The sequence below is a fragment of the Balaenoptera physalus genome (assembly GCF_965194825.1).
Source record: "Balaenoptera physalus genome assembly, chromosome: 4".
NCBI classification, from domain to species: Eukaryota; Metazoa; Chordata; class Mammalia; order Artiodactyla; family Balaenopteridae; genus Balaenoptera; species Balaenoptera physalus.
The window spans coordinates 12710175-12723000 of record NC_138891.1 but is presented as its reverse complement, the minus strand read 5'-3'; the positions used below and the strand labels follow the sequence as shown (position 1 = coordinate 12723000).

The following is a 12826-nucleotide window of genomic DNA, read 5'->3' as shown; positions in this document are numbered from 1 at the left end:
GGCATGAGGGGACAAGTCTGTTAAGACCCTGGGTCAGCTTTGCTCACGTCTCACTGCTGAAATATCATACAGTAACATGTTTTTACAAGGAGGTCATACTTCTGTTTTCCTCAGTGAGTATGGTTTTCAGTGTCATGTCAGGAAATTCCTGCCATTCAGCCTCAAGTGGTTCGGGTAACCAGCCTAATGCTTTCCATTCTTTCCATGACTACGTGAGGCAGGAGGCAGTGGGTGGGTTGCCAGGTCCCATCACTGCGTGAAAAGGGTGGGAAAGGAAGTGAGCCGCACTTGCGCATCCCACTGGACAACTGCAGACGTCTTGGTTGTGTTCGTGTGGCCAAACCACGAGCATCCATGTCATGCCCAATGGTCAGTGCCAAGAGTAAGCCATCCAAATGGTTCATCAGTCAATGAGAAAGCGAATTCCAAAAGACTGGAGAACCAGTCTTGCAAGGTTGAAAAATAGAATGAGTGAGTGGATTGAGGATCATCGCCTACATGGAATCTGTGAGCCCATGGGATTTGCACACTCCTAATACATATTGGAGGGTTGGGGTGGACTGGGTCTTTTTTAAGTGCCCGGGTGGGCCAGGGTTGTGAGTCCATCTGCCCTGGAACAATTTACTTTCAGTGGCTTCATATTCAAAATCCTACTAGGTTTAGGCAGACATGACCTGCAGAAAGAGAATACCCAGATGACAAGGAATAGATCTGCTAAAACCTATAGGAAATCAACGTGGATGTAAACAAGAGGAATCCAATCTGTGCAGCATTTGTTCCTCATCTTACAAAAGTGTACTCGTGGGGCTTCCCTGGTGGCGCAGTGGTTGAGAGTCTGCCTGCTAATGCAGGGGACACGGGTTCGCGCCCTGGTCTGGGAAGATCCCACATGCCGCGGAGCGACTGGGCCCGTGAGCCACAATTGCTGAGCCTGCGCATCTGGAGCCTGTGCTCCGCAACAAGAGAGGCCACGATAGCGAGAGGCCTGCGCACCGCGATGAAGAGTGGCCCCCGCTTGCCGCAACTAGAGAAAGCCCTAGCACAGAAACGAAGACCCAACATAGCAATCAATCAATCAATCAATAAAAAAAAAAAAAATAAATCTTTAAAAAAAAAAAAAAAAAAAGTGTACTCGTGAAACTCAGCCCTGTTTAGCTCCCTAGACAGGCTCAGTCATGTGAGGAAGGCAAGGAAATTGGTTTGAGCTCAAGAAAGTAGACAGGAGCAATGTATTCCTGAGACTAGGGATAGTGGTACCCAAAGGACTAGAAGGGGGTTCCCCGAGGGGTTGAGATAAGGCATCTCCCTAGATAGAGGCTTGTCCTCTGCTATAACCTCAGAGGGGTCCACCTATGTCCTGCCTAAGCTCAGGCCATTGTTCATTTGCCCCTGAATACTTACAGGAGTTAATTATAGATTTTGGTCATTTCTTTGAAGTCTAAGTTTCTCTAAAGACACACCCACCCAGCACCCACCCCCCCACTCCCCCGCCATATACACACTGGCATGTTTAGAAGGTAGCAAACATGTGCATTGTGGGAACACACCCCTACCTCCAGCTGTCCTGGGCAAATGGAGGTGGAGGAGCCAGCAGTGTCACAGAGGAGATAGTGTTCCATGCTCTTAGGCAAAGGATTGATGCAGAAAATTATTTATAGATTTTTCAAGGGAAAGCTCTATCGGTTTGGGTCTTATTTAGATTCTATAGATCCCATGCTTTTGAACAACTCTTTATTCAACCTTCAGGGGCTTGCTTTGCCCTTGGAGGTGGGCTACAAAGAATTAGCCCCAAGGAAAACTGAAGTTTGACCCCAGAATGTTTCCAGCTCTACACCCTGACTCATGAAGGGGAGGGGAAGGGAGATCGTGTGGCCCACCTGACAGGAGGATTGCTCTCCTGCCTTTGTTTTCCCCTCCTTCTCACTTTTACTGATGCTCCCCAGCTGGAAGGGACCACCTCAGGTGGTTCTCACTACCACTTTCCCAGCCCCGGCTTCTCAGCCATCCAGGGTCCATGGATCGACCTGCGGGAGGTCTGGAGTGAGTCTGGAGCAAGGCATGTGAACAGGGGGAGCATGTGCAGATAAATGCCGAGGAGACCAGACCATCAGCAGTGCCTGCAACAAAGCCCTTCCTCCTGGAGGACTCCGGGCCGAGGACGCAGGAGAAGGTTGCTAGGTGTTCTATTTTGAGCTTTCTATTAAAGAAAACATACCAGCCACCTCATTGTTATTTTCCTCTAAAATTAAGTCAGCTTTCCCATTATTAATTTCTTATTGCTCAAGCAGTGCCATCTAATGTAAATGATAAGCTGTAATACAAACTATTAATAACAAATTAACATGTCAATAAATTTGGTATTTATTATATGCCCAATCATTTTATTGAGGCCATCTGGAAAAATGAAGGGAATGTGGCAGAAGGATGAGAAATGAGAAGAGAGCTTCCTGGCGTAGAGACAGGCAGAGCAGAGGGAGGGAGGAATGAGGTTCCGTTGCAGTCACCCCACCCCTGAGCTCTCCAGAGTTGAAATCTCCCACTGGCGCAGAGGATGGCCCGAGATTCCTAAGCAGGCCCCGGAGCTTCAGCCAGGATGAGCCTCCGTCTCCCTGGAGACAGACCTTCAGGAGCCAGCAGTGGAATACAGTTCTGCATGTTTCCTCCCCTCCTCACCCTTCTCGGCCCTGTCCCTGTGCCCAGGAGGCCTTCCTCTTCGCGTGCATCAGCCAGGTTTGCCTACTCATGGACTTTGGTTGGATTTGACCAACGGTAGGCAGCAGCCAGAGGTCAAACAATAGGAGGAGAATGAAGTTGGGGCACTTCTTCCCCACTCTCTACCCACCAGGCGGCTGTTTGGCAGTGACCACATTCCTCTACAGAAGGACACAGTTCCCTTCAGGTGTCCTGCCCTGCAAACATTACTCTTACTCGGTTCTACTAACTGCCCCTCTTGACCTTTTCTACTCAGCCTCCCTTAACATTTTAGAATTGTCCTTTTATTAAATTCTTCTCAATCATCCCTTTTGAGTGGACCATTTGCTTCCTGTCAAGACTCTGACCAATACACACTACAAACAGGGGTGAGAAGAAAGCTTTTGCACCTTCCATTGATGCCTGGAGCTCCTGGTTCCACCTTAAGAATATCAAGAGTAGAGCATCTTTCCCTTCAGGTAGTAGGCTGATATAAGTTGCTCAGAATACTTCTGTTGAATGGTGGTGGATCAAAGCCTAAATCTTCAAGAAGAGATAAGGTTTAGGGAAAAGAAGAAATTGGATAAATAAATGTGATACTATGTTTTTGCTTTAAAAATCACCCCTGTGAACTTAAATATTTATGCATCCATATATTCTAATGATAAATACTGAAACCTTACTTGTGTTAATGTGAATATACAGGATATATCTAGGGGATTGTTGGGGAAATGGTTTGGATTGAGAATTTGAAGGCCTTGAATTTTTAGGTAATTAGGTGGATGTGGGAATGTTCAGAAGACTCTTGGGCAGGACTCGGGAGCAATCAGGCACATGCTTTAGGGAAGTAAATCTGGGAGGGCTTCATGAAAGGGACTCTGAAAGAAGATATTAAAACCCACTGTAGCCGTCCTGGTGATGGGTAGTAAGAGGTAACTAGAGGGGCAGCAGTAGGAAAGGGCACTGTGGAAAGAGAGTCTACTAGCCTTGACTTATGATACAGGAGGAGACGGAAGGCAAGGGAGAATGATGAGTCCAGGATGACTCAAATCTTTTGTGCCTGAAGACAAAGCATGGCAGTCCCATTCACAGAAATATGGAAATCAAGAGGAGCTGCCAGACAATAAGATGAACTTCCTCACGGATGCAGTGGAAGTATTTTCAGGTATCCCAGTGGATAGCCTTTATAAGTACGGACCTCAGTTTCAGGAGAGAGGTGGAAACTGCACATACATGGGCCTGGAGGAGATGGCTAAAGAGAAAAATACAGAAAGACAGGGGGCCTGGTGACAGAATATTGTGGAAGATCTGCATTTGTCAGCAGGGGAAAGAGGGGAAAACAATAAAGAGATGCCAGAGGGAGAGGTCCCAGAGGAGACAGTAACTCAGATGATCAGGAGGAAGTGTTACAGGATCAGGGGCAGTAATCTCATATGCTAAACAGAAGATAGAAGGTGAAGAATGAAAAACGGTGACTGGGCCATGTGATGAGTAGGCTCAAATCATCTTCAGAAGATCAACTTCAGCAGAATGAGACCAGAGACCCAGGAGGTGGGGTGTAACAGACAGTGAGGAAGTGAACACAGTGGGTGTAACTACTCGTTCAAGAAGGCCGACAATGAAGAGAAGGCAAGAGGTGGAAAGGAGGGTGGCAACCTGAGGATGAGAAGAGGGGAGTTTTAGGCTATAAAATAAGCAGAGAAGGCCCCGGGGGAGGGAAGGACATAAAGGATGCTAAAAAAAAAGCCCCAGTCTATGATTCTTCCTCTTTTTTGGTCACATGGACCATTTGAAATCTGATACAAGATCTATATCCTCTCACTGGAAAGTGCACACACCCAATTCTGCACACCATTTCAGGATGTCAAGGGCACCCCTGAGGACAACCTTTGTTCCTCGTTTGAATCTTTGAGTCGTAAGGACTCCAGGGCAACAGTCGTGTTGTGGTCTTGGAGGAGCTGGGCAGAGGTGAAGCAGAGACTTGAGGGAGAGAGATTGGGTTCCATGTGTTTGGCACATGGCACAGCAGCTAAAAGGAAAACCAGATACTAGAATTTCATATACAAAATACACAACTACAGACAACATAGACGAGGCCGACTCCATAAGATATTTGAAGAGAAAATGGTAGAAGAACTCAATGTTTCTTTTGAAAGTTATTGCCTTTCCAGATGCAAGAAAATGTTCATTGTAAAACGGATTTTCACAGAGACAGGCTGTAAGCAACACAAATGTCCAGCAATAAGGTAATAGCTATATAAATCACAGGTCCTCGTTTAGGTGGACTATGATAAAGCCATTTTAAGTGATAATTATAATGATTGGTAATAACATGAGGATATGTTTATGTCATAGTGTTAAGTGAAGAAAAAAAGAACATAAAGCAAAGCTACCCTATGATTACAACTATGTTAAATGTTTATACATAATTATATTGTATGTTTTATATATAAATTTTAAAAATATTTTGGATATATATATTGTATATAACTAAAAAGAAAAAATATGACTTACCAGACTAGTGGAATCCTGAGTGATTTTTTTCTTATTATATTCAGATGGCCCTTTTTATTATTTGTAATTTTTTTTTAATTAAAGAGGGTTCCCTGGTGGCGCAGTGGTTGGGAATCCGCCTGCCAATGCAGGGGACATGGGTTCGAGCCCTGGTCCGGGAAGATCCCACAGGCCGCGGAGCAACTGGGCCCGTGAGCCACAACTACTGAGCCTGCACTCTAGAGCCCTCAAGCCACAGCTCCTGAGCCCACATGCCACAACTGCTGAAGCCCGCACACCTGGAGCCCATGCTCTGCAATAAGAGAGGCCACCACAATGAGAAGCCTGCGCACCGTAAGGAAGAGTAGCCCCTGCTCGCGGCAACTAGAGAAAACCCGCGTGCAGCAACAAAGACCAAACACAGCCAAAAATAAATAAATAAATAAAATAAATTTTAAAAAATTAAGAGGGTATTGTTTTCCTTTATCCCTGATTTTATAGTCTACATTTTAATAATATAATATGATATAATAAGCTGAATGTGGCTTCTCCCAGATTAACCTTGAAACCTAGGAAAAGATCACCTCTTAAAGGTCCTCTCACGTCATCTTTTCTGACCCTAACACACTTGAGACATCCTATGCCCAAGCTGTGTCTCAGTTTAAGTTTTAAATCCTGATTTTATATCCCAGACTAAACACTGACGGATTCTGGTGTAGAACCCTGAGAAATGAGAATGAGTCCTGGGATGAAGAGGAGAATGCTTTGCACTTCCCAGGAAATGAACCAGGCGACCTCTGGGGTTTCTCCCATCTGGCCTAGGTTCCTATTCCTTTGCCTGCTATAGGGTTTTGAGGAAACAGAAAAGCACAATAATTAAACCTATTATTTAAGAAATAGTCCAGACTAAAGAGTATCTCCACCTACAAGTCTTGTTTTATAGGTCCAAATTGTATACAAATCTAAAAAACAAACAAACAATAAAAGCTGCCCTATAGCAGGTGATATCACAAAGGTTGCAGAGAGATCAGGCAGCTAACCAGAGATAGGTTCACAGCAGCTTTCCCCAGACAACATCTGGGAGGTACTCAAACGGCGTATTTTTTCACCGGCAGGGAAGGGATATGAGGCCTGGGCTCGTTTCAGGTAAGAAGCTAAAAATGTCCAAGGAAGGATACTCATCGTTAGCGTCCAGCCTTTTCTGGAAGCAGTTCCCCACACTGGGGACTTGGCAGCATGGAGGAAGCAAGCATTTTGCTTTCTTCACAAGGTTTTGCAAAACTGCTCCATGGCTCTGCTTAATGAAGAGCGAGACCTCCTGGGCAGAAGGGGAAACAAAGGAGGCCTGTTCCTGGGCTGCCCGCTGGGAAGATGGGAGCGCACATCAGAACCGCAGGCTTTCCTGAACGCTTCATAGCAGAAGATGAAAATGGCAGCTCTGCAAGCCCGCCACATTAAGGAAGCCAGGAGTCGGGAGCCTCCTCCACAAACTGGCATTTTTCGGTCATTTTCTTGCTTTTATTTCTCAACTTAATCCCATCTTTCACAGCCTCCCTGTTGCTTTTTAAAATAAACCTAACCTTTCTCTCTGTTCTCTTTGCACTCATGCTAACTTAAAGAGCGCAGAGAATTCTTGGTAGAAGGCCACCTCCTGAAGACAGAGATTTTATCTCCAGCCTCATCAAGGAGACTTCAGAAACCATCAGTTGCCAGGAAAGAAAAAATATCTTTTAGCTGCCTTGTACCTGAGACTGTCCATTTACTGTCTAGTCAAATGATAAAATATTTTTATGAGCGGTGGGAATTACAGAAAGTAGTAGGTGATAAAGGTCATTGGTTTATTTCCTTTTTCATCAGGTAATTTTTAAGTTCACACCCTTCCCCAAAGTTACATCAGCATCTCCTGAGCTGGAATAGCCTCTGTGGTTGTCACAAACATGGGGGCCATCCCCATGGGAAGAGTGGAAACCCCAGAGGCCTGCCTGCAGAAAAAAAGCAGTTTCCATTGGGCATGTTTGTATGTCCCTACAGGACCACCAGGAACAGGCAGCACAATACCGCCTTCTAACCTTGAACTTCAGGTTGTCCCACTACATAATCTCCTCCATCCCCAAGGAGATCTGGCGGCTCCCTTTTCCTAACTGGCATCCAACTTCACAATCAGTCACGGAATCCTATTTGTTTTCTATGCTTAATATCTTCAATCACAATCCTCTTCTCACCACCATCTCTGCCCCACCCTAGTTTGTTAAGCGTAAGGGAATTATTCCAAGCCTGAGGAGGAAGAGTTGATAGAAATGAAAAGATATAGCAGCACTGGGACCAGAGTGAAGAAAGAGAGGCATCTAGGATGCAAAATTTAAGGAGGCATCACTCTCAGATCAGGCAAGTGTAGGGTCAGCTCAGATGAGTGCCTTCCTGAGCTTATGCCCTAGTCACCTCTCTTATTTTACCCTAATCCCAGCCCTATGATTTTTTTTTTAATTTTAGTATAGATTGTTGCCAAAATCTGTTAAGCTCATCCAGATGTTACATCCACTTCTCCCCATACCACAGGTACTCATCCAGGTGATACACCTGGGCTCAGATGCTGCTACTTCGTGCCTGCATGCTTGGAGGATCTTGCCTATACCTGGGAAGATAAGATGTTCAATTATGTTTCTTTAGTTGCCATTTTCCTTTATGGAGGTTTTCCCCTCTGTTCTTTATATTATCTGATTTCATTCTCTGGTTTTACATCAAGACACCAGCGTATTTTTTGTCATCACAGGATACCCTTGACAATCAGGTAATCAACACATGGTACAGGTTGTCAGTTGCAGTGTTAAGAAACACAGGTAGATTGGGATGCTCCACGAAGAGGGGCATCATAAACACAAGTGAGGGGAGCCACAGGTACTCGTTATTAATAATAAAATATCAAACCTGCCAGTGATTTGTAATACTTGCAATGATATTAATAAATCAGAGCAGAATCAAGGTTGTCTCCATAATAACATCCTTGCATCCTCTAGAGTTTTCTACAGCTCTAAAGTGCTTTTCTCAGTAGAAGAGAAAGAGGTGGCTTTAATTCTAGCCTTCCCAGCACTATTTTTACCTTCTAAACACTATGTACACATGTGAGGTGCCATGATCTCTTAAGTATGTCTCATCAGGACAAAAAGGCAGAGAATGGTGGGTGTGTGTTGAAGCTTAGTACATCCAAGAGTCCCTGTGATGTTTGATTTCTCCAAACACTGTCTCTCAGGTACCTCTCAAGTGTCCTCCTTGGAGAAGTTTCCCAGGGATTGTCTGCATGCATCTGGACCTCTGTCTGGTTGGGGCCCCATTGCATGTAGGCTCCCCAACACCACCCCTGCCGCCTCAACTAGCTTTTCACCACAGTTCGTGTTGTCTTCCTCTCTTTTCTTCAGTGGCTTGGCTTTCACCTTCAGGATGAAATCTATCTCAGAAGATACTGGATTTCACTGGTCCTTTTAGGTCACCCCCAGTCGTCTTCAGTAACCCATTCTCCCACTGTTTTGGTTTTTATTCATTAAAAATTTTTTTTTTTAATTTTAATGTTTTTAGTGAAGTGTAGTTGATTTGCAATGTTGTATTAATTTTTGCTGTATAGCAAAGTGATTCAGTTATACATATACATACTTTCTTTTTTGTATTTTTTTCCATTATGGTTTATCACAGGATATTGAATATAGTTCCCTGTGCTCTATAGGACTTTGTTGTTTATCCATTCTATTTTTTTATTTTATTGAAATATACTTGATTATACTGTATGATATCAGTTATATGTGGAATCTAAAATACGATACAAATCAACATATCTGTAAAACAAAAACACTCACAGACATAGGTTGGGGGGTAAGGGAAGGGAGGAATGGGAGTCTGGGATTAGCAGAGGCAAACTATTATTATATATAGAATGGATAAACAACAAGGTCCTACTGTATAGCACAGAGAACTATATTTTCAATATCCTGTGACAAACCATAATGGAAAATATATGAAAATATATATATATATATGTATAACTGAGTCACTTTGCTGTACAGAAGAAATTAACTCCCACTGTTCTTTATACACAAACACACACACACACACACACACACACACATACACACAATTTAGTTGCCGTTTTCCTACCTTTTACAGTTGCTTTGGTCATGAAGTGTTGTTCATTCAAGGTATTTCTTCTCTCCTAAATTACTGTAGTTGCCTCCTGGTTAATATCCCTACCTCCAGGCCAAATCTCCTAATCCTTCATAAGAATAAAACATGCCCACGAGATGTCTGGACATGCCGGTCACAGACTTACTCATTCTCTTGGGTATATAATGATATGATGAAGGAGCAGAGTCTTTGGAACCATATAGACTTGAGTTTAAACCCAGCTCCATCCCCTATGACTTTGTGACCTTCATCACCTTTGGGCATCAGATTCATCAATAAAAAGGAATAATAATCTCTACCTCCCAGAGTTTTTATGAGAATGAAATAACACAATGCCTGTAAAGCTGCCAGTGCAGGTGTCTGACACATAGTAGGGTTTCAACAGAGGTTACCCCTCCCTTCTTCCCTTTGTGTCCAAAGTAAGGGCATCTAAGGGTTGGAGGAATACTCATATGACCTTTTCTTTTGAAACACTTAGTATTATATTAGCGTTTTATCAGTTTGTACTCCCTTATTGAAAACATCTGGAGGTTCTGAAAATAGAATTTGAATCCTGCTTAAAGTTATTTTCAACATAGTCCTGTGGAGAGGTGAGGAAGAAAAGGGGAAATTCAGTGATGAAAGAATAACTTTACGAAGGAAAAAAAGAGAGCTTGTTAGTGAATTACTGTTAGTCAATGCTTTTTCTCTTCTAGTTACTTTGGTTTGATTGCAGGCTTACAGTATAAGATGAGGTGACATTTTTTTCCATCAACGTTACTCTGAGTCTGGTCTTTCAGAAGCAGACACAGAGCACATAGCCCCTTTCCTCTGTCTTTCCAGAACCAGCATCCCACCTTAAATCCAATGAGATATTCCAGTGGTTTGTTATAATGGAATTTTGCCAAATGTTATGCAAATAGCATTTGTCATTCACAAGATCATAAGAGAAAATAGAGCCTTTCTATCATCAGTCAGCCAGTGAATGGATTCTGTTGAGCTGGATGCACCATGAACATTCCTTTCTTTCCCTACAACTCCTTTCATTTTAATCCCTCTCTCCCCACTCTCCACCTCCAAGATAAAGCATTTCTTTGGAGAGGTGTTTGCTAGGTTAACTTTCATTGAATTGGTGATGATATTAGAAATCAGAAGAAATACACCTTCCCGTTTTAGCACCACCCCCAGGCTAAAGAATTTTGTCGTTGTTGTTGTTAAGAAGTGTCCTGTGTGGGACTTCCCTGGTGGTCCAGTGGTTAAGAATCCACCTTCCAATGCAAGGGATACAGGTTCGATCCCTGATGGGGAACTAAGATCCCACATGCCTCGGGGCAACCAAGTCTGCGCACCACAACTACTAGCTCATGCGCTCTGGAGCCCACACGCCACAACTAGAGAGAAGTCCGCGCACTGCAACGAAGACACAACACAGCCAAAATTAAAAAAAAAAAAAAGTGTCCTGTGAGTCAACTTTTATTTAAATGATGATGATGTAGGGGGTCAGAAAAATCTTAAGTTCAAAGATAATGCCGACTAGGTGGCCAGACAGAGGTTTCTCTTCTCCTCTTGCCACTGACAATGCTGTAGACTTCAGGCATCTTCTCTGTTGTGGGTGGGAGTTTTTACATGAATGAGCCTTACACAGAGCTGCTTCTGGCAGAAATTTTATTATAACCACTTCAACACCTCTCTCTACAACTGTTCACTCATGAAAATAACAGTGGCTTTGTTATACAGACTGCATCTTTAACACAGAATTTAGTTTTGAGGGAGTTTAGCTAGGCCTCAGAGATGGAATCGTCCTGCCCGGAGAGCACTAAGGACACTTCTTAGTGAATTACAACATTCCACCCTTCCCCTTGTTGCCTGGTGATGTCATGGGTCGGATGCTGGGTTTTCTGACCTGGACGTCAATCTCAAGTTCTGTTTTGGACAAGGAGAAGAGAGGGCATGGGGGAGAGGGAGGTTGAAGACTATAGAAATGTCCTCAACCAAATTAATAACTAGTTTTTTTATTGAAGTATAGTTGATTCACAATGTTGTGTTAATTTCTGCTGTACAGCAAAGTGACTCAGTTATACATATATATACATTCTTTTTTGTATTTTTTTCCATTGTGATTTATCACAAGATATTGAATATAGTTCCCTGTGCTATACGGTAGGACCTTGTTGTTGATCCATCCTATATATAATAGTTTGCATCTGCTAATCCCAAACTCCCACTCCATCCCTCCCCCACACCCCCTCACTCTTGGCAACCACAGGTCTGTTCTCTATGTCTGTGAGTCTGTTTCGTAGATAAGTTCATTTGTGTCATATTTTAGATTCCACATGTAAGTGATATCCTATGGTATTTGTCTTTCTCTTTCTGACTTACTTCACTTAGTATGATCATCTCTAGTTGCATCCATGTTGCTGCAAATGGCATTATTTCATTCTTTTTTATGGCTGAATAGTATTCCATTGTATATATGTACCACATCTTCTTTATCCATTCATCTGTGGATGGACATTTAGGTTGTTTCCACATCTTGGCTATTGTGAATAGTGTTGCTATGAACATAGGGGTGCATGTATCTTTTTAGAATAGAGTTTGTCTGGATATATGTCCAGGAGTGGGACTGCTAGGTCATATGGTAATTCCATTTTTAGTTTTTTGAGGAACCTCCATACTGTTTTCCATACTGGCTGCATCAATTTACATTCTCACCAACAGTGCAGGAGGGTTCCCTTTTCTCCACATCCTCTCCATTATTTGAATAACTAGTTTTTAAAGCTGATGAATTTCTTCTCTAACTCTGCTTATTGGCAGGTGTGTAACATACTGCTTTCCCCCCTCCTCTGGCTGTGTCTCTCTCAGGGCTAATCACAATTCCTACAAAATGTATTCATTTTAAATCCACCCATTTGCCTATCTTCTCTTCCAGGTAGCTATAGATTTCACAGCCTCGAATGGGGACCCCAGGAACAGCTGTTCCCTGCACTACATCCACCCCTACCAGCCCAATGAGTACCTGAAGGCCTTGGTGGCTGTGGGGGAGATTTGCCAAGACTATGACAGGTATGAGACTCTCCATCTCTGTGGGTTCCTTCGGCCCTTGCCTGACCCTGGGCCAAAGAATGGAAATAAGTTATGCTGAGGCTCATGAGGGGACAGAATAAAGCTTTGTCCCAAACGTGTTATCCTCTCCACACCTAGAGAAACTGAGTTCATGCCAAGCTCACATTGACCACCAAAACAATCCTTTCTTAGCTTTCTTCTCTTACTTGGCTGGCAGGACCACTGGATAGCGATTTTGGTTTCCCTTTTGTAGTTTCCTTATGTGCCTTGCTACTCAAAGTTTGGTGCATGGACCAGCAGCATAACTTCACCTAGGAACTTCATCAAGTCCCACTTGAGAATTTGAATCAGCATCTGCATTGTAACAAGATTCCCAGATGATTCGTGTGCACTTTGGAGTTTGAGAAGCACTGGTTTATTGGGCACTATT

General features: G+C 43.4%; 1 protein-coding gene across 2 annotated transcripts in view; it reads left to right on the top strand.

Moving 5' to 3' along the window:
• CPNE4 (copine 4) overlaps window positions 1-12826 on the top strand; it is a 629469-nt gene that overhangs the window by 591242 nt on the left and 25401 nt on the right. For both annotated transcript variants that reach the window (XM_082459307.1, XM_082459308.1), the window contains exon 11: window positions 12263-12396. In XM_082459307.1, the coding sequence (XP_082315433.1) occupies window positions 12263-12396 (134 nt within the window). The remainder of the gene's footprint in view (window positions 1-12262; window positions 12397-12826) is intronic.